At 40.2% G+C, this 23,689-nt stretch overlaps 1 protein-coding gene across 1 annotated transcript in view; it reads left to right on the top strand.

The window, feature by feature from the left end:
* LOC128619066 (leucine-rich repeat-containing G-protein coupled receptor 6) overlaps positions 1–23,689 on the top strand; it is an 86,657-nt gene that overhangs the window by 34,447 nt on the left and 28,521 nt on the right. Inside the window, exons 2-3 of the mRNA XM_053642930.1 lie at positions 2,983–3,054; positions 20,546–20,617. Of these exons, the coding sequence (XP_053498905.1) occupies positions 2,983–3,054; positions 20,546–20,617 (144 nt within the window). The remainder of the gene's footprint in view (positions 1–2,982; positions 3,055–20,545; positions 20,618–23,689) is intronic.

Raw genomic sequence — 23,689 nt, 5'->3', positions numbered from 1 at the left:
CCTTGGAACCGCTAAGGTTAAAAAAGCGTTATATAAGTGCAACCCTGACCAGGATAAAATGCTTACTGAAGATCTTCATTGTTAAATGATGCGCGTGGAGTGTGTATGTGAATATGTACGTTTCGTGCTGACCTGGAAAATTACTCATGAGTTATGTTAACGTACGTCTGATTACTCTCGATCCCCCGACGTGAGGAGTCAGCAAAATACAATGTGATTCCTATAAACCCTCTACAGATGGAAAGTCCATCAGACCTGCAGACTCTATACGTTTCACTTCAGCAACACTACATGCTGATGAATAGCAACTCTTGCGTGTGATATTGTATTTGTTTGAGTCAGAATCCTCCCCGCCGTTTTACAGGTTTGTGTTGAGCGTACTCCATGCCACCGTGTCAGTATAAAGCATCGGTGTTCAGCCCGGCATGTGCTCCCGTGCTCCTGTTTTCCATACGACGTTTTCCAGACGCCCTGCCGTGCAAATTAGCTTTTCACCTCGCCGTGCCTGACACTCTGACAAAAGAAATAAATAAAAGAGTATCAAAGTCTCGGCGATGAATATTTTCAGACCTCTGCGTTTATTCCTCACTTGCTTGGTGGTCTCGGGTTATGAGTTCCCTTTGGGACATAAATGAAGTAATGTTGCAGTTTGGTTATATTCACGATGGCTTGCAGGCTCACACACGTCTCTCGGGGAACTGACACAAGCTGAAGGTTTAGATTAAAATCAGACGCAGCGCTCGGCCTGGCTGCTAAAAATGATGTGAGAATTTGTAATCCAATCAAGTCCAGAGTGACTGGCGTTCTGCGGGGAGGGGGAGGGGGGTTGGGGGACGGGACGAGAACAGTTTATAGAAAACTGAAATGTACGCAATGTCTACCTCAGTATAAAAGTTGTCGATCAGCCAAAACGTTGCATAAATTGTATAACATTTGCTTCTCTTTAGGTTTGCACTGGAGCTAAGCTAATCCCGCTAACACGTATGGGAAAATGATGTACTTTCTGAAATAAAGGTTTAAAGCAGAACTTTTCCTTGTTGCTGGGGTGGAACTATCAAGCATACATGTGTTGTACCCTTAGTATGCATCGTTACACCTTTAAAAATGATTTTTAGGGTTCCCAGGTACCACCTCAGTGACGAGGAACAGTACAGTTTAGCATTGTACAAAATGCACATAGAAACAAATGAGCCAAATCATGTGTGGTTTGATGCTACAATGGTGGCTATACGCTTCGCTTACTTATAAAGCTACACGCACGATGTAGCGCCAGTCTAAAACTAAGACTACATTTCACGAAGGCAAACACAAAGCATGATGGGTATGGTGTCTATTCCGAGCTGTCTATTTCTAAAGACAGAAAGAACTTGGCTTGATTAGACAGAAGGTAGAAAAACATCTGGAAAACAACCCTGAGAAACCTGACCTTGTCTACACACACGTAATAAAAAAAAAAAAGAAAGAAAGAAAGGAAAAATTACCAGCTGCCGAACAATGATTCACAATGGAAAGTTTCTCTCTCTCTCTCCATGTTTCTTGTTTTCTCTGATGGATGGTAAAAAAGCGCTGGTGCGCGCCATCCGTCTTTGATATCGAGTCCACATGTTTCGTTCGGACCGGTTTTGGCCAGATCGACCGAGTCGTTCTTTCTTTCCAGAACTTCTCATCGAGATGGCCCAGGTCACATCTTACAGGTGCGGTGCGAGTGGCTCGGGCCGTTAATCAAGGCGATAAAAGGCTGAAACGCGATACGTCGCCTTTCATCAGCGAAGGAGCGACGTTCTTCATCGTTTCCCCCCCGTCAGGAAGTCCAGGCCCCGCATCTGCATCATGTTAATTAATGAGATGGGAAATTGGGAGAGACACGAATAATGGGAAGACAGTTCCAGATTTCAGATGCTTTAATTAGGGTCCGGATCCTTCTGGGCAATGACCTTCTCTGGCATGAAATGCGAGAACAAGGTTGTGTAATTAGTCCACAAACAGTAATAGATGCTCTGCAGTCTACGTCACATCATGGAGATGGATTGAAGGTGCAGGAGATGGTGGAAATGAAACACAGAGAGAGAGAGAGAGAGTGAGAGAGAGATGGTGTTAGTCCAGCAGTAGTTCATCATATGTGTCAGAGGCTCCACATGTAGAGACGGTGATCCTGGGAGAAAGAACAACTTTTAAAATATTTGTAGATCTTATTTTATACATTATTCAGGTTCTGGTGCAGATTATATCCACATTAAAGCCATACCTATTCAAACTGGTTTATTTATAGCTATCTGTCACTCAGCAGTCAAATCTATTCAGATTTTAGTTTTTGCTTTATTAATTGTGATTTTGTTTTTTTGTTTTTATATTTATGAATCCACCAGCATGACCCCTCATCATAGAACAATTAAGCACTTTTTCGGGGGAAGGACTTTTAAATCCCCAAAGAGATGGAGAAAAGAAAACGAAAACTATTATGAAAGGTCCGATAAGCAAAGGATGAGAGAAACAAAACATATAAAAAGAAGAAAATAAGGTTATTTCTTCATTTTGTACTAACATCCTTTACCGTATATCTTTTCTCCGTTTCCTCGTTTTGCTTTTAATTTTTTTTTCTCTTTCATTTTCAGGTTATTGTGCTATAATCCTTATACTATTGTGGATTGTATTATATTTATGTAAAGCACTTTGGGATTGCGGACTCAAGGTGAAAAGTGCTGTATTATTGTTATTATTATTATTAATTATTATTATGTTTAAATTAGGAGACACTCCTGTACTATGTTATAGCTATGTTTCTGAATCACGTTAATCTCAAACAGGTTTAACTCAACCTGGAATCCTCTGGTCCGTACGTTCATGATCGCTTTTAATAGTCTTCCATTTACTGATTGGTTTACTTTTAAATATTTATAATCAGTGTGCCTTTACTGTGTTTACCATGATATATTTTCTTATACTCCTCCTCCTCCTCCTCCTCCTCCCTGTGTGTCTCTGCAGAGATCTCAGCATGAACAACATCAGCGAAATCCAACCCAATGCTTTCCACAACCTGCCGTTCCTCACCGAACTGTAAGTGTGTGACCCTAACGCGCTTATGTAAACACATGAACATGAAAAGTTCAATGCTACAGCCTTGTATCAGTCAGGATCGGTTATGTGTGATTGGTTCCAGCAGGATGTGATTCAGTGAGGCAGAAGATCTGTTCTCTGAGTCATTAACCCCCCCCCCACTACATGTACGGCCATGAAGAACCTTGCATTAATGATTGAGAGTCATTATAACCTTGTTGCATGCCATATTCTTTACATATACCTTATTATTTTTTTCTACAGCTTAGAAACCAGTGAGCAGTCAGATAGTTAGGACATAATAATTGAAACGAAGGGTTTATCCTTTCCAATTATCACGATTCCTTTCGCTAAAGTGCAAAACGTTTGAAGGAAAAAAGAAAAAAAAATGCACTTATTTTGCAATCTATCTAGAAATAATTGAATTTTATGATGTTAAAAAAAAGAAACCTTCGCCTATCCTGCAACTAGATAACAATCCAAAACAAGGAAAATCAAGCGAAGTAAACAGAAACAGTTTTGCCAAGACTCTCTCAGGCGCCTGAACTGATTTAAAGAAGACACTGTGCTATAACAGATATGTCAAGAATAATGGGCAAAGAGTTGCCAAACAATCTGGAAAAATAAAAGCAGATATGTCAGGAGGAATATAATGCAGAGCAGGCGGCGCGGTCCAGAAGCTCTCCAGACGATATAAAAAACATTGGAAGGAGTTATACAGGTTATTAGAAAAATATTTATATAATATTCAGAAAGGGAGATATAAGATTTAGGATTTATATTATTTTTAATATCTTAACAAACACTATTTACCAATTTTTACTTGACAAAAAAAAAAAAAAAACGCTAAAAAACTTGAAGGAAGATCAATGAAACCAAGTGTATTTAATTTCAGGTTACTATAAATTACATTTCTTTGTCTTTTTTCATTTTGTCTAAAGGGTACGCAAACTTTTCCACTATACACAGCCAGTCAACATGGGTTATTATTATTATTATTATTATTATTATTTATTTATTTATTTATTTAGTTTTACTTTTATTATAGTTTGCCCACTACTGGCAAATAAATAAGGGAAAAAATCCACAAGTATTCTATCAAATCCCTAAATCTTTGTATTTAAGGACTACCTATTTTCCCTAGATTTTCTAATTCTACCATATTGAATTTGAACCCATTTCTTGTACCAAAAATGTAAATAGAGGCTGTTCAAAAAACATTTTGACTGGTGTATATGTATTATGACTTGAGTTCTAATTGTCTAAATGTCTGAAATTGCGCATGTGTGTACTATTATGACTGGCATGTGAATGTACATGATTGTGGTCACTCTGAGAAACACAAACAATTGTAAAGTAAAAAGAGCCGAATGATGGACTATCTGCAAAACAATTGTCTAATCACGCACATAATGAAGCGGGGGGGGGGGGTCGTCGGGGGGGGGCTGGGTAAAAACATAGCGGGCAGATAAGATGAGATGAGACGAGTTTGTTGAAGCATTGTTTCCGCTTTCTGTCTCCATCTCAGTGGAAAAGCCATCAGTAAACTAAATGTTTAAATATGTTAAATGAAGAAGGAAGATTTTCTGAAGGCACTTGGTGATTGGTTGTTGGGAACAATGGTGATCAGTGATAGTCATTGGGAACAGCATTGATCAGTGATAGTCACTGGGAACAAGGGTGATCCATGATTGATCATTGGGAACAATCGTGATCTGTGACTGGTCATTGGGAAAATTGGTAATCAGTGATTGGTCATTGGGAACAAGAGTGGTCAGTGATTGGTCATTGGGAACAAGGGTGGTCAGTAATTGGTCATTGGGAACAAGGGTGGCCAGTAATTGGTCATTGGGAACAATGGTGGTCAGTGATTGGTCATTGGGAACAATGATAATCAGTGATTGGTCATTGGGAACAAGGTCAATCAGTGATTGGTCATTGGGAACAAGAGTGGTCAGTGATTGGTTATTGGGAACAAGGGTGGTCAGTAATTGGTCATTGAGAACAAGGGTGGTCAGTGGTTGGTTGTTGGGAACAATGATAATCAGTGATTGTTCACCAGGAACAATAGTGTTCTGTGGCTGATCACTGTGAACAATGATAATCAGGGATTGGTCTTTGGAAAAACAATATCGATCAGTGATTGGTCGCTGGGAACAAATTGGGATCAGTGATTGGTCTTGGCTTGCACAAGTCAACTCAATTAGGCTTCATTTGTTGCTAGGCTCTTTCAGAAAGGTGTCTAAAAGTCAAGAAGTTGGCAATCCTGTTCCATCTACTACGCCTTGTAACTGATAATAAGCTGTACATTTATAAGAATAACACATGTAGCACGATGTGCACTGTTGGTTATCATGCTAACAACACAAAGTACTGAACATAGTCCATTAGCATTCTTAACATCACATATTTTTTCTTCCTGTACAAGTGCTAATTTAATACTAGCTAATTTAAGTAAGAAACAGTTTGTGGAATCTGGGTAAATGTGGGTAATTTCATCTACCAGTCCAAAGAGCTCAATGCATTTCAGGTATTATTTCCATTAGCATAAAGTCCGAAGCCACCCACAGACACACGTTTCTTCATGAGTGTGCAATTAGCTCGACCGAGACGTATGAGACTCCCCAGAGTTTCTGGAGAAGGTTAGCATCGAGGCTTTTGGCAATGCTTCTGCAATTCTGTATACTGACATGGACAAACTTGGCCTGAATGAGAATCCTGGATCTGTTTAGCATTTGCCGAGTGAGAGCCGGAGAACGTAGCGTACTGAAGGAATCAATAAGTTCTACTTCAGAGCCACCGAAGCAAAGCGACCCCCCACCTCATTCTACCTCACACAGCTATGGAGTCCAGACGAAATCCTGCAGCTTCCAGTGTGTTTAAACAGAAACACTGCCAAATACCTCCATTAATGTGGATCAGCTTGCTTTTGTATCTCAGCTTTGCCTGGTTTGCCTTCTGACTGATCTAAATTGAGTCTTTCACACAAAGTCTAAAACGTGACTGCAGCAGGTATACCATAACACAGAGGATCTCAAACTAAGCCCTGCTTTGTGGATACTAAGTGCCCCACTGGGAAAACCAAAAATTACCAACTGTGCATATTTATTTAGCAGATGCCCACATGCTCAAATTTTTGGGATTTTTTCCTTTAGGCTTTCCACTATCGTTAATTTCACTTGATGGACTAGGATGTTGCTTTACCAGACACCTTTTCAATTTTAATAGCTTTCTCTGCAGCTATCACTGGTCTGCATGTACAAGAGTTTCCGATAACATTAGAGCTCAATATGTGGGTGCAGTTGGCCATGAATTGTGATTGGTTGGCAGATATTAAATAGTAATATTCTTTTCTACTTTTTCATTTACCCTTTCAACTTCCAAAAACCCCTTCTCTACATTTCAACTACTCAACCTGCTCTAACTATTCCAATTACTTTCTACCATTGCTTACCCTACCACCTAACCCGCCTAAAACTGCCCCACCTACCCTCAAACAAATCTCAAACTAACCCCCATCCACTCCATTGCCACTTACCCCCAAACTACTCTAAATCATCCTCCAATTACTCCATCTGTTCAATTAACTAACATCAACTACAAAACAACAGCTACGCTAAATTACCCCCACACTTCCACTGACCCATCCAATTACCCCTCCACCCAACTACACCCTATCTATACCAACCTATCCATATCCCCTACTCATATTTGATACCACCCTCCCAAATACCCAATTCAACCCTTTACCCTTTAATTATCATGCCAACTACCTCTAACAACACCTTCACTACATTTTAACCACTCCTCCCACCACCTTTTTTACTTACCCCATCGACTAGCCCAATAATCCCTCCAACAACAAATGCTCTAACTACTACAACTATCTTCTACCATCACTTACCACTCCAGCCTAAAACTACACAACCTACACTCATACAACCCTCAAACTACCCCCAGTGACCACCATCCACTCCACTGCCACTTACACTCAAAATACGATAAAAAACTACTTGTTCTACTACTTTAACTACCAAGAACTATTCTTTCAACTTAAAATACCACTTAACAGCCCCAACTATCCCACCTAAAAACTAACTGCCTTCAATAATATCTTCAAATACCCTTCTGAAACTACTCCCAGATACACCAACTACCAATAAAGCTTACCTACCCACAAGCCACCACAAGTTACTCCTCCAAATACCCTCAACTACCATACCCTGCCATGCAATAACCACCCAAACTATCTCTCTATCTAATCATAGCCCCAAATATTCCAAATGAACCTGTCAGCCATTTCTCCCACTCATCCTCCAACGACCCACTAAAGTAAGTAAAAAAAAGTAGCCATTCATTATAGCTTGTGCAATCTGTTCCTACCCACCCTCAGTGTACTCTATATGTGAGTGCAACTTCAGGAGAAAGTTCTTTTGTGTGTGTGTGTGTGTGATATATGCCTGCTTGTGAGTGTGTGTGAATGCATTAATACCGACGCTGAGCTACACAGAAACACAAGAACGATATTCTGAAATGCGTGTGATGATCAGATGGCTCAAATCCGAGCGGATCGTTCGTCTTCTGCACTGCTTGAGCCGCACAGCTGCAGATGCCTTAGCAGGGAAAAAAAGAGGGATCAGGATTTTATCTCTCTCTTCCTCTCTTGCTCTCTTTCTATGTCTTTTTTTTCCTTCTGTCATTCTGTCAGTTGAGATGAAAAGCAGCAGATTGAATGAGGGAGTGAGACCAGCTGCTTTTTTTAAGACCCCAAATAGCCCCCACATACCAACCTCCTACCCCTGAAGTACCCCAAGCTACTTTCCCAAACACACCCAGCTGGTCAACCTATCCGCCAATGATCCCTCCAGCTATCAGTACACCCTCACAGACCTCAAAACTACCTATCATTTTACCCCTGTCTACCTTCCAACTAACTCTTCTACTAAATGTTGACCCCAACCACTCATTGAACTGCTACAACGACCTGAAACAACTCAACATGGCTACTTCTCTATGTCTCCTCTAATCGTTCCACCATTCCATCATCCAACTAATCATCTATCTAACAACTCCTCTATCCTAACTAACCCAACCACGCTTACAATTACCTCTTAGCTATAGCAAATACCCTAACCTAATCCTCGACTTTCCAACTACCCCACTCACCACCAACAACTAGTTCTGACCACCCTCCCAAATACCCAACTACTACCCCTACCTCTTCACCCTTTAATCACCACTCCCACTACCTCTAACAACCCCTCATTTACTTAACAGCACTAATCCACATACACCCTCCACCATTTATTTACCCAGTCAACAACCCCTGCAACAACTCCAACTTCTCTAACTACTTTAGCTATCCTTTACCATCTACCGCTAACTCTTTGGATTAAAACTACCCTACCTACCCTCAAACAACCATGAAACTACTACCAACGACTCCACCATCCGATTCACTTCTATATACCCCCAAACTACCCTAAATCATCCTCCCAACTACTTAGTCTACTCCTTTAACTACCATAAACTACAATCTTTCAAGTACCCTAAAACACCTTTACTGATTTCTCTACCCAATTACCCCTATCTACCCAGACGACACCTTAACTGCCATCCCAAATACCTCTACACACCACTTCAAACAATCCCAAATAAACAAAGCTTTGCCTACCCTCAAACAACCATGAAACTACTACCAACGACTCCACCATCTGATTCACTGCTACTTACCCCCAGATTACCCTAAATCATCCTCCCAACTACTTAGTCTACTCCTTTAACTACCATAAACTACAATCCTTCAACTACCCTAAAACACCTTTACAGACTTCTCTACCCCCTAACTACCCAGACTACACCTTAACTGCCATCCCATATACCTCTACCCACCATTTCAAACAATCCCAAATAAACAAAGCTTTGCCTACCCACAAACGACCACAAGGCACAATGACAGAAAACTACCCTCCAAGAAATGTCCACCCCAAACATTCCCATCCACCCTCCAAATACCCCTTAATGACCACTCTATCTACCTTAAACTACCGTCCATGTACATTCCACTTTGTTACACTAACACACAAACACACACACTGAACAGATCTAGTGCCTGAAACTAAGTAACACACAAATACTACTTATGTTCATATTAATGCGCTTTTGTGAATAAATTTAGGTCATTTTGAAAGGCTGCTCAAGACGCCATGAACAGCACAGAGCGAAGATTTTAACGCCTGTCGATTCTCCTGTGGACAGAAAAGCAGAGGCGCGTGACCACAGCAGCTGAAACACAAACCCCTCCGAGCTCTGGGAGGTTCGACGATCGACTGAAGTCATTTATATTATTTAGAACTCCAAAAAAAAAATAGAAATCCAAAGTTTACAAAGTTTCACAACTTTGAAAGCGAACAAGCCGAAGAAGGAAAGCAATGTTAGTAGAAGCTGATGAGGATGGAAAGATTGTGAGCGAGCATGTCAGCTCATCAGGGAGACGATGGGAGGTAAATGACAGCGTTTCTTAATCAGGCGAGAAATACGCAACGCTTTCTCCCGCCGCGTCCGCTAAACACGACGCCGCGGCAAAACACACAAATCACGTTCCGGACGCCGTTTCGGAATTCACATCTGCGCCGCGTGTGTTTACACGTGTAATTTGTGTATTTTCACACAAAAACCATGTTTACAGTTTTGGCCCGCAGTGAAAAATCGGAGTAACGAGCAACGTTCTGCGCTGGATAAATCATTTTCACGGCGTCCTGGATTGCGTTATTACAGACGTCTACACAGGCCATCCGTCGCTATTATCGCTGTTATGACTATTATTTCGATTATTCCTGTCCTAATATATCTCGAGACTTCTGATTTTTCCGTCTTGCTATTCTTCTCTCCTCTGGTTTTGTAAACAGGATCGGCTGGACGATGCGGTCTGTCGATGAGCACATTGAATTTGACCATCTTTAGACTATTTGATGCAGAGCTAGACAAAGGAGGACAACCTAGACATAACAAGTCTTATATAAGAACCCAATAATTGTGAACAGTGAGACACACAGATGTTAAAATGCACTAATTGTTTTACCAGACTGGAAAAAAACCTCCAAAGCTGAAAGTAACGAGGATGATATTATAGCTCCGGGCTGCACTTGAACGTGTAAATACAGGCTATTCTTGCTATTTTACAGATTCATGTATTTGAAAATGAGATTAACAATGAAGGTTTGGCCATGTATTTAAAAAATATATAAAGTCGGATGTACCCCGCGACCCTGTAGGACAAGCTGAATAGAAAATGGAGGGATGGATGGATGGATGGAAATTGGATGAAATAAGTGACTTCGAATACATGTTAGCTACAATAGCTTCACATCATTGGTGCAAAGTTAAAGAAGCAAACTTCAGACGATCCAATTTTGCTTAGGGTGCCTGTTAGGTAAAAAATACATGACATGTCTGGACCTCTAGACTTTATCATTATTGTTCATAATCCCAGCCCGTTTTCCTTAAGCTCTCAAATTGGCTTTGATTATTTTTGTGAAAAGGTCAAAGGTCACCTTCGTCTCACCGTGCTGTTAGAGGGTTTTGATTGACGCATGTCAGGGCAGGTGACTGCGTGTTTGTATCAGCGCGCGTGTGTGTGTGTGTGTGTGTGTGTGTGTGAGAACCTACCGCAGTGTTTTGGCCAGTTTCCCACTCCGAGTCCTGCCATAATAAACCATAACCCAGCAGCGCTGCTCATATGGAGCAAATTACATACACACACATACACACTCACACACACACACACACACACGGCATGATAATTTGTAGCATGTCTTGTTCAGTACTGTGGTGCACAGATAAATGCTGTGCATAAATGGACACACACACACACACACACACACACACACGCACACACACGTTTGTCTGACTATCCTTGTGACGACCTTCTATTAACATAATCATTTAATTAATTAATTAATTAATTGATGCTATGCTACACCTAAATCGAACGCTAGGCTTAACCTCAGTAAACAAATGAAACCTTTGGGCTCTTTTAGGTTGTTTTGTGTGTGTGTGTGTGTGTGTGTGTGTGTGTGTTTTATAAAAGCTACAGTCTTTGTTAAAAACATATACACACACATACACACACACACACACATACACGCAGACATGAAGAAAATTAGGTAGCTTCACAATCTGAATCTTCACAATCACAATTTGATCATGTTTATCATGATATTATGTTCAAAATATCTACAGTAGATGTTTACAGTTGTTGGTTTATTGTAGCCATGAGTTGCTATTCTCATTCTCCTGCATACTCAACATGGAGAATTAAAAACAGTACATTCTCTTCACGTTAGTAAGACATGCAGAGGAATATCCGTAAATAAATTTGGTTCACCTTCCAAGTGTTAATACTGATTCGATCTGAAGTTATACAGATGAATCGATCAGGACGCAGGCCTTTTGGGCCGCTGCAGTGCTACACGCTAGTCTGCTAAGGGGCATTTTGAAAACAAGTGACGAGTTTAACAGTGCGATTTCGAAATATTTATTTTCAGACGAAGAGCTTTCAAAAGCATTTCGAATCGTATCTAACAACTGGTTTTCAGGAAATGTCTAACTTCACACCCAAGAGCAGCCTGTGTTTAGATGAACTCAGGTCTGATCTGAAACGTTTTTACGGTGTTCACACTGTTCAGAGAACACAGCAGTGGGTAAGGACGAACATACTAAAATGCAGAACAGAGCACATGGTCAGCCATGCTCAAGGCCTTAGCAGTAGCCGTTTGGAGTTGATGGGATTGACCTCGTGACTCTACGAACCGCTAGATCAGTAAAGCGGCTGTGGATCAGGTGGTAGAGCGGGTTGTCCACTAATCATAGGGTTGGCGGTTCGATTCCCGTTCCACGTATACTATACATACCGAAGTGTCCTTGGGCAAGACAGTGAACCCCAAGTTGCTCCCGATGGTGAGATAGCGCCTTGCATGGCAGCTCTACTACCAATAGTGTGTGAATATGTGGATGAGAACCAGCGTAAAGTGCTTTGGAACCACTAAGGTTAAAAAAGCGCTATATAAGTGCAGACCATTTACCACAGTGTATTTAATAAAATCTCGAATTGTTTTGTTGAAGTGAACTCTAAACATACCTTTCTCCAAAAGTCGCTCGATGTTCAGCTGAAGGAGAAACTCGGCTTTGGTCGCCGCCTCGGATGTTACACCCACAGGATACAGAGCATCTTATGATATTTTGTTCACTTTTCTGGCCTTCAGAATTTGAAGGTTGTGATCTGATTGACATTCCGTCCACTGGTTTTCAGTACAAACTTTTTTTACATACAGTGACACAGTGAGCATTTCAGAGCAAGATACACTCACTAAACTCAAAAAGGCTCACAGAGTACTGTCATTAAAGACCTTAGTGGTGGTATACAATAATCTTGCGTGGTTGCTGATAGGCTTTGGTTTGCAAAGTATGTCGTTGTTTATCTGTCAGTCAAATGGCCTTTTTTCTGTAAAAGTAGGCAGATGTTCCATCCATCCATCCATCCATCTTCTATACCGCTTATCCTTTCTTCAGGGTCACGGGGAAACCTGGAGTCTATCCCAGGGAGCATCGGGCACAAGGCGGGGTACACCCTGGACAGGGTGCCAATCCATCGCAGGGCACAATCACATACACATTCACACACCCATTCATACACTACGGACACTTTGGACATGCCAATCAGCCTACCATGCATATCTTTGGACTGGGGGAGGAAACCGGAGTACCCGGAGGAAACCCCCGCAGCACGGGGAGAACATGCAAACTCCACACACACAGGGCCACGGTGGGAATCGAACCCCCAATCCTGGAGGTGTGAGGCGAACGTGCTAACCACTAATAGGCAGAGGTTGACTGCATTTATTTGACAAAAAGTATCAGACCTTCTGGTGAAGCTAAAAGTGAAGCTAGAGATCTGGCTTGCAAGACTAGCTACTCTATACCATGGGCAGTATAAAAGATACCATTTGGGTTTTTTCCTGTTACTGCAATGTTGCGAATACATACAGTATGACTACCCGTTCTTTCATAAAGTAAGGTTTTAATCCTGAATGTATGCATGGTTTGGTTGGTGGTCAAACACGTGGTGTCCAAAAAAAAAAAAAAGCAAATATATTAATAAACTGGAACAAAAGGCTGAAGATGGCGCCATGAATCCCACATCAACTAAAGATAAGAGGGAAAGTATACAAGACTCACCTCACTCTCATCTATATCACTCCTTCCTTTCTCCTTTTGAACCCGTGTCCCTGTCATTAATGACGTCTCTGCCTCCGATTCATCCTCTCATACGTTAACTATAATTAGACATTATCAGGTCTTTGAGGCGACGCTTTGGGCGTTTTTTTGCTTGTGTACAGAAGCTTCACTCATAAAACTGTCATTCTAAAGCTGCTTTTTATTGAACCTAGCGTTGCCGTCTGTGTAGATTTTTTAGTTATACAGCTGTAAGGTACGGTATAACACTGTATATGTATAAATGTATACACTTCCAAGGTTTTTCACTTCAGTGCTAATCAATACAAACAATCCAAATGGAAACTGAGCCCTCCATGCTTGGGATCCTTGTAATGTCAGGAAACAGGAAGGGATCACTTTTATGCATTACATTTACACTTACTTAAACCTAAACATCATTTCTGGACCCGGATTTTTTTTTTATTATTATTTGAGAAACCGAAGCCGAGTACCACGGTAGGGAATAAAAAGAAATATATATTTTTTAACTATCATTCACAGTGAAGATGTTGTCCATCTGGTATCTGATAAAACATCTTCCAAACGACTTTCCTTTCGGACATCCTACATTGTAGTTACACTCAGACCAAAACACACAATGAACTGCTCGAACCGGTGATCATCTCTACCGGCTAGTATTTCATTTTCCAGCTTCCTTGACTAAATTGATGAATAAACATTTGAGATTCTCACCTCACAGCATCAGGGTCCCTGACTTCAGGTTATGGTCTGTGTGGATTTTCCCAGACAGGTTCTCCAGTTTGCTCCCACCTCCCAAATCTGCAGGTGTGAACGAGTACGTGTTACCCTGCGATGAACGGGTGTTCAATCCAGAGTGTATTCTCATCTCATGCCCATGCATATTAAAGATGAACGAATGAATAATTGCTTTGTTATTGTGTTATTTCCTCAGAAATAACTTGTCTAGGATTAGCACTAAGCAGCTGGCAGCCAGTGTGGGATGTTTTTATTAGCCACATGGGAGATAACAAGCTCAGACATGAAAGTCTGTGGAAACACAGTGATCCTGAGCCGACGCTTTTTACGAGACAATCCAAATGCATGGCAGGCAGCGCGCTTCCCCGGAGGTCAAAGGTCGCACTGATGATAAAGTCATCTTCCTGGAGCTATGCGAGCACTTTCAGTTTCACAGCAGGGAAAAGTGACGTTTTTCCATTCTGAAGCTCCTCACTGCGTCTAAAACCATCTAGGCCGGAGGACAGCTTCTCAATTTTTCCACTCCATGCTGAAATACCAACACTGTGATCTCATCTGATAATTAAGACCATTTGATCGAAGGTTTGTAAGCAAAGTACTAGGGATTCAGTCACTCTGTATACAAATCTGGCTCCCTGTTCACTACCTAGTGCCCTATATAGAGCGAGAGATCATCGCTTTTGCACGCTGTGTGGTGATTAATGCTGTAAAAGGCCTATAAAGGACTTTTCTTTAAATGGAAATGCAATAAGATATTGTAAAAAACTTCCTTTGTATTCACGGTTCAATTTCAGATTAGCATCCTGAAGCTGGACAGGAAGCGTTAATGCGCACATAAAACTGGTTGATGGATAGGATTTAAGTCCGTATGTTGATGCCTTTCCTTTAGAAACTTTACGAAGTCAAGGTGGGATGTTTTTGATGGGCTTCTACAACAGCCAATGGCATACAAGATACACCAAATACCCATCAATATAAAAGAACTTAGCTAGAAGTTTACATTTGCTTAACTAGCAGCCTTTAATGATGGGTTTTCTAAGTTCTCAGCACTATCTTTACCTCCACCTGGCAGATATGTTAGTGAGGACAGCATCTTAGCCACTGAGACTGTACATGTTTAAGCCAAAATCAAGAAGCAGTGGTGCTGATGGCATCCAACACACGCAGGTGTTGATGCACTCAATGACTTATTTCTCGTTACAGGGTTTTGATGGCTAGCTCCTACTTTAGATCGATACTTTAGACAAGTGCATGATGGGCGAGACATAAGCAAGCTAGAAAGTCTAGAAATGAACAGTTTTTAAAAATGTTTTGTTACAGATTCCCCACTATTGCCAAAAATGTAAAATCTTTGTATTTAAGGAATAGTTCATCATCTACTTTCAGATTGTAAGACGACTCTAAATGAATGAACTTCTTTGGTGTTTGGTGTTTGGTGTTTACTGTAAGATTATAAGACACTTGATATTAGACAATGGTAGTATCATCTGTAACACAAATATACACCGATAACATTAAAACCACCTGCCTAACATTGTGTAGGTCAAAACTGCACCAAAACTGCCCTGAACTGTCGAGGCACGGACTCCACAAGTCCGTGCCTCGTGAAGGTGTGCTGTGGTATCTGGCACCAAGACGTTAGGAGCAGATCCTTTAAGTGCTGTAAGTTGCGAAGTGGGGCCTCCATGGATCGGACTTGTTTGTCCAGACTTGTTTGTCCAGATGCTCGATTGGACTGAGATCTGGGGAATTTGAAGGCTGAGTCGACACCTTGAACTCTGTCATGTTCCTCAAACCATTCCTGAACATTTTTGCAGTGTGTCAGGGTGCATTATCCTGCTGAAAGAGGCCACTGACATTAGGGAATACCGTTGCCATGAAGAGGTGTACTTGGTCTGCAACAATGTTTAGGCAGGTGGTACGTGTCAAAGTAACATCCACATGAATGCCAGAACCCAAGGTTTCCCAGCAGAACATTGCCCAGAGCATCACACTTCCTCCGCCAGCTTGACTTCTTCCCATAGTGCATCCTAGACGCACATAATTATCACATATAACAAACACAGATCCTCAAATAACAGAAATACCGTTTTTAAAATAAAAATGCTGCTTAAAATAGTCTGGTTTGCATAACCTATAGCCTTGAAAAGACCTAAAACTGCTTAGAAATTAGCCAGATACAAAAGCTACAGCATTGTTAGCAGCACTGTTGGCTAACTGGGACAGATGAAAGACTTTAAGCCTGATAGCAGCCACTTTTATCCGAAGATCATATGTAGATAATCTGTATTTTATTTTGTGAGATCCTAACATTCTATTCTGAGAATGCACAATGCACATTGCACATTTGTAAAACAATATTATTGACATCTTCAATGCTAACCCTGCTGAAAAAAAAACAATAGAAACCATTACATAAATTCTAATGGTTTCCACTACAAATACCATTAAAACCATTAACAAATGTAATGTGTTTTGGGACATATTCTATTAGGTTTCCACTAGACATAAACATGCCACCAATAGAATCCAACACATTACTAGTAGAGACACACAAGAACCATTATAGCTTCCATTAAAACCAATACAATTCCTATTATAAAAATTAAAACCATTAGAATTTCTGTAATGGTTTCTATTGTTTTTTTCAGCAGGGAATGTAGCAACAGGCTATTTTAAATGCAGTGTTAGTAGAATTTACAGTTCAGAAGACGGGTTTTCTATAACAAATGATTATTTAATATATTTATAGGTTAATATAACACTATGTTTATTTTATTGAGCACGAGGTTTATAACAGGTCGCAGACTTCATTGGCGTAATTTAACGTGCACAGAGAGCAGAACAGCATTATTCACAGTGCAAGGTTCGCATTACACTAATTCTTTTGTGTGTGTGGTTATGTGAGGCAGGGCGTAGTTTTTTATGCGTATGTCTTTTAAAATGCAAGGTGAAGACCAGTCCATTTCCCACTGAGGCTGACAGTCCAGTTGAGTTGAGTTGATGGGTGGAAAATGAAATGCAAAACAAATGTGTTCCTAGCTGCGAGGGAGAATTAGTCAACAAATAGTTGTCCAATAAAGTACAATAAATAAAGTTCTGTGTTATGATCGGATGACAAGCACCATACACATGGATCATGGCCGGTGTGGAAAAAAAATAAAAACAACACATCTATCTACACAGATTTCACTGAGCAGCGGCCAAACGTCGAGGGAAACTGAGGCTACATCGAAGCGAAGCGCCTGACAGGATCTTATTTTTCTTTTTCCCCCGTGCATACAATAGTCCTCCTCGGTTACGAGTGCAATTACTTCTCCGCAAACAAACGCAAATGAACCCCCCCCTTCGCAAAAAAATAGGGACATGATTAAAGTTTTATGGTATTTTGGCCCCCAATGAGGCGTCTAAGAGAATACAGATGCCTAGCATGGAGGGTTTGCTAATGCTAACCATCCGTCCTTAATTCTCAGAATTCTCAGATCCTTGCTAAAATAAAATGTTCCTGATTGAAACTTGTTCCCATTACATACTGTATTTCAAAATAAAAAACGCTCAAATTTGGCTTCATCGTAAAAAAGAAGAAAAAACAAGCTTTGTAATCATGCAGACTCGGTGGAAAAAAGGCGGGAAAAGCTGGAATCCGACTCGAATGATGGAGGTGTTTTATAGTTTGGAGTGACACTGATATTGGTGTTGTGCTCTCACAAAATAAAACAACAAAGCAGAAAAAAAAAAACATTTGAATTACCCCAAATGAGTAAGAATTGTAAATCTTCCAACTGGTGTGTGAAACAAACAGTTATGGTTGGGTTGAGTGATGAGGTTAGCGGCTGTGGCTTTTGAAACTTTAAAAGAGGTTGTATTAGGACAGAACATTTTAAAACAATGGTTATAAGACACATTGCATTTTTATTACATTACCAGACACCACTCCTGCAGTTGCATTTAGCTAGCTAGCAAGTCAATATATAAATATCTTTAAATAGGAAGAAGGAAGTTCACAGCCATCTAGCTAACATAAGCTAACCTGACAGGATTTCTGAAGAAGAATTTTTCAGTCATTTTCAGAATGTTCAGAAGATGAGCTGCACCGACAGGATTCATATTCAGAAGTCATATTAAAATATGTTAATAATGCTCTTTTCTAACACTAGTTAGTAGGCTAATATGAGCTAACCAGACAGAATTTCTGATTGATTTTAGTTGAGTTATATTCAGAATGTTTATATCTACTCTGCTAAAGCTAACATGAGCTATGCTGACAGGATTTCAAGAAGTCGTTTTTAAATATATTCATAATACTCTTTGCTAACTGTAGCCTGGTTAGCAGGCTAAAATAAGCTAACCTGACAAGGTTTCTAAAAGAGCAATAAATATACAATTAGCTTGAGCTAACCTGACAGGATTGCCGAGAGGATCCGCCCTCCCCCCAGTCATCTTCAGACTGTTGATATCCTTACTGCTATTAATAGCCAGATAGTTGGAATGAGCGATCCTGACAGGATGTCTATGAGAATTTTAAGACAAATGCTGCTTGAAATAAAAATAAAAATAAAAAAAGCAAAATAGTCTGGTTTTTATAGCCTATATCATGCCTTGAAAAGACATAAAACTGCTTAGCAATTAGCCAGATACAAAACTACAGCTTAGTTAGCAACACTGTTGGCTAACAGTAACAGATAAAAGACTATAAGCCTGATAGCAGCCACTTTTATCCAAAGATCGTGTGTTGATAATCTGTATTTTATTTGGTCACATAGTTTTAAGCAGCTCTGAGAAAACAATTATGACATTTTTAAATATGTTCATAATACTCTTTGCTAACATTAGCCTGGTTAGCAGGCTAAAATAAGCTAACCTGACAGGATTTCTGAGAGAATGTTTTGTCATCTTTTGAATGTTCATTTCCTCACTGTAAATGCTAGCCGGCTAATTAGCATGAGCTAACCTGAAAGGATTGCTGAGAGGATTTTTTTCCTCCCAGGCATCTGAAGAATGTCAATATCCTCACTGCTAATAACAGCCAGCTAGCTAACATGAGCTAACCTGAGAGGATTTCTGAGAGGACTTTTTTTTTTTCAGTCCTCTGCAGAATGTTGATATCCTCACCGCTGATAATAGCCAGCTAGCTAACATGAGCTAACCTGACAGAATTTGAGTCATGATCAAATATGTTAATAATACCCTAACACTAGCTAGGTTAGCAGGCTACGATAAGATAACCTGACAGGATTTCCGTGGGGATTTTTATGTTATTTTCATAAATGTTTATAATATTCACCGCTAATGCTATCTAGTGCCGATCGACTCATCGCTCAAACGCCTGACTGAGCACCAAGCTGTCGAATCTCACACCTCTCGTTTTACTCTAATGTTGTTTGGAAATTGTTATGGCTGACAACTCCATGCATGTGTGTAATGGTGTGATGGTGCTTTGTTCACGCCTAAACTCAGTGTGGTTTGGCATGGCCCAGTGTGTCAGCTACTAAAAACCTCCAGCGTTTGTGTGCGTGTTTACTTCATATTGATCTTTATGGAGTCCAAATGTGCGGTGACAAAAGACTCTAACGCTGTGGGGATATCGAGTTCTTCCCCTCAAGGGAAACACACACACACATACATCATGCAAGACAGACAGATAGACAGGGGAAGAGCTAGACCATGAGACAGTGAGGGAGAGTGATGGAGAGATGGAAAGACAGAGAGACATCAAAAATTAAGAAGAAAGAAGTGAAGGAAAAGACAGGCACTGAGAAAGAGAGAAACAGACGCACTGAGAGAAGGACAGAAACACAAAGAGAAAGAGACAGAGAGACAAGACAGAGACAGGGACAGAGAGCAAGACAAAAAGTGAGTGAATAAGAAAAATGATTTAGTGACTGAAAAGGGAGTAAAGAGAGACATGGGGAAAAAACACTGGCAAAGACAGACAGATAGACAGACCAAGAGAGACAGAAAGAATGGAAGATTTGGAAAAATAGACAGACTCTAACAGAGGCAAAGATGGAGACAGTGATGGAAAAACAGAAGAAACACTGGAAAGAGATACAAAAAAGAGTGAGAGAAGGAGTGACAGAGAGACACAGAGAGGGTAAGAGTGAGAGAGAAAAAAGAGTGTGACAGACAAGTAGAGAAAGAATGTAGAAAGAATGTAAAGAAAATAAAAGAAAAAAGAGAAGAAGAAATAGATAGAGAGAAAGAGAGTGAGAAAGAGAGAGATAGAGAGAGTGAGAGAAAGTTTTACGCATCTAAGGCCTAACTGCAGTAATAATTAAAACTGACATATCGAAATCCTTAAAAGTGAAACTTTTCCACAGCTGGACCTCAAAAATCTCTCTCTCTCTCTCTCTCTCTCTCTCTCTCTCTCTCTCTCTCTGTCTCACACACACACACACACACACACACACACACACAAACACACACAAACACAGACGCACACACTTCTGGTAATGGTGTCAGAGTTGTGTGTCTCACTGTCAATTTACTTCCTTTGCAGGCGTCTCTCTGGGAATCAGCTCCGACACATCAGTGGCTCCGCCCTCCATGGCCTCACCGGTCTCAAAATCCTGTACGTACACACACACACACACACACACACTCGTAATATTACCATTAATTGTGGCTAAAATAAGGAGCTCAGACTTTAAAGCTGATCTGGGGTCAGATTTTAAACACTTCGCTAAACTCCTCCCTTAAACCGAGATTGACCAATCATGATTCAGGAACTGTGAATAGGTACGCGGGAAAGTTTCAGGATCGCGTGTACACTATGTGTGTTACGGTAAGCAGTGTTATGAAAGCTGCTGAATGAAGCTGGATGAAAAAGCAGAACTCTTGGATTGTCCGCTGTAACCTCGCAGCACGCTGCTCTGTTCGCTCACGTATATAAATATAAATATAAATATGCGTGATATAGTCGTCTCTGCAACTGTAGGCCAATAGACACAAACTAGTGCACTAACCCTAGCTAGCTAAATTAGAGTGTAGAAAAGGAAACCACGTCTGTTGGTTTCTGATGCCTGTCATTATCCGATCTGTGTATTTTGCTCTCCATCCTGTCAAACATGCTAGGCTTGAGCCGGATTGTGTTAGCATGCTAGAGCAATAAATACACACCACACACCGAGGCGAGGCGAGGTGAGACGAGGCGAGGCGAGGCGAGCACGCACCCTGGATGAGTCACTCTCTGATACAGCCGAGTGTGAGATACAGAAACGCAGAGACACATAAACGTGTCCTGCTAGTGACTAGCCGAGTTCTGTAGCTACTGAAGAACTTCACTACGGGCTAACCATAACAAACTCCCCACGCAGGATAAACCAGCTGGCTGTCGTTCACCCACTCCAAACACATCAGACTACTAATAAATACCTGACATGTCCCACAAAAGCTGTCCTGAATCCTTTCTTTCTTTCTTTCTTTCTTTAATTCTATTTTAAATATCCTTCAATATCTCTCCATCCGTCCATGCATCCATCCATTTATCTTTCAAAATTCCATCCATTATTTTCCTTCCTTTCATTCATTCTTTCCTTCTTTCTTTCTTCTTTCATTCTATTTTAAATATCCTTCAATATCACTCCATCCATCCATCCATCCATCCATCCATCTCTCTTTCAAAATTACATTTATTTTCTTCCTTTCTGTTTTAAATATCCTTCAATATCTCTCCATCCATCCATCCATCCATCCATTTGTCTTTCAAAATTCCATCCATCTTTTTTCTTTCTTACTTTCTATTTTAAATATCCTTCAATATCACTCCATCACTTCATCCATCCATCCATCCATCCGTCTCTCTTTCAAAATTACATTTATTTTCTTCCTTTCTATTTTAAATATCCTTCAATATCTCTCCATCCATCCATCCATCCATCCATTTGTCTTTCAAAATTCCATCCATCTTTTTTCTTTCTTACTTTCTATTTTAAATATCCTTCAATATCACTCCATCACTTCATCCATCCATCCATCCGTCTCTCTTTCAAAATTACATTTATTTTCTTCCTTTCTATTTTAAATATCCTTCAATATCTCTCCATCCATCCATCCATCCATCCATTTATCTTTCAAAATTCCATCCATTATTTTTACCTTTCTTTTTTTTTCTATTTAAAATATCATTCACTATCCATCCATCCATCCATCCATCCATCTATTTCTCTTTCAAAACGCCATCCATTATCTTTCTTTCTTTCTATTTTAAATATCCTTCAATTCCCTTTTAAAATTCCATCCTTGGTCTTTGTTTCTTTGTTTCTTTATTTCTTTATTTCTTAAATATATTTTAATAGCACTCCATCTATCCATCCGTTTCTATCTTTCAAAATGCCATCAATTTTCTTTCTTTCTTTCTTTAATATCTTTCAACACTCCATCCGTCATCTTTCCATATACCATTTTCTTTATTTTTCCCTTCCTTTGTTCCTTCCTTCTCAAAAATCTTTCAATATCACTCCATCCATCCATCCATCAATTTCTAGTATCTTTCTTTCTTTTTCTTTTTTTCTTTTCCTTCCTTCATTCTTTCCTTCCTTGTTTTTTCTTTTGTTCTGACTTTTTCAAATGTCAATATCATTCCATCGATCCATTCCTGTCTTCCTTCTCTTTCTTTCTTTCTTTCTTTCTTTCTTCAAAATGTCCAGTTTTATTTAAAAGCTAAAGCAAGGAATGTGCAAGGAAAAGAACTACCTAAAGAAAGTGAGTGATCATAATGAGTGTGTGTTCGGTGATTGGAACGCCGAGTCTGTTTCGGATTTTTATTAGTGAAGAGTGAGGAAGTGTTGTTGTAGAAATGTATAATAAACACTTGTGGCTCTCCTTGAACCCAGGATTATGAACTCAGATGAAAATCTTGTGCAATAATGAACTTTTGAGTGAGACTATGAACGGGAGAAGAGGGACAGGGACGGGCCAGGATGGGGTGGGATGAGATTGGAGGGGAGGGGGGTGTCAGTCCAGAGGAAAAAGCGGATGAATAAAAACGTTGTTATATTCTAATGAGTGCAGGAGAACAGAGGCCTGTTCTTTATGTCGTGTTTGAAGTCTGGCTTCACAATGGCTGTTGTGGCAGCGCCATCTCCTCGATAAAGACGTCTCCTTCACAAAGACTCGTCTATTCTCCGTAAGAAACAGGCGTCTCTCTTTTCTCGAATGTCAGAGGTTTCAGCCGATTGGACGTGATAAAGCTGTCTGCCGTGAAATTTAAAGATCTGTTCCCTCTCTCTCTCTCTCATGTTGGAATAATTTGCTTTGAGCTCTATTGTTCTCTCAGTTTCTCCCTCACTTTTCCTCTCTTTTATTCAGCTGGTTCTACAAGCATGACATCAGCAGCCCACCCAAGCGGTTCCTCCTCCTTCCTATTCACTCCTTAATTCTCTTATCCTTCACAATTTCTCTCTTTCCTTCTTTTTCTCCTTGCTCTGTTGAAAGGTGTATAAAGTTATCCCTTCTTTAATAAAAAACAAACAAACTCCAATTTAAGTGTCCTAATGAACGAGTTGTGATCCTTCTTCTTCTTCTTCTTCTTCTTCTGTGATGATTGCAGCCTGAAGCACTTCACTACAGAGTTCATTTTTACTTTTTTTCGACAATTTTTTTCATTTCTTTCTTTCCTTCTTTCTTTCTTTGCCTTCTGTTT

This window comes from Ictalurus furcatus, chromosome 15, assembly GCF_023375685.1.
Source record: "Ictalurus furcatus strain D&B chromosome 15, Billie_1.0, whole genome shotgun sequence".
Classification (NCBI taxonomy): domain Eukaryota; kingdom Metazoa; phylum Chordata; class Actinopteri; order Siluriformes; family Ictaluridae; genus Ictalurus; species Ictalurus furcatus.
Note: the sequence above shows the minus strand (reverse complement) of the source record. Positions and strands in the feature narration are given on the sequence as shown.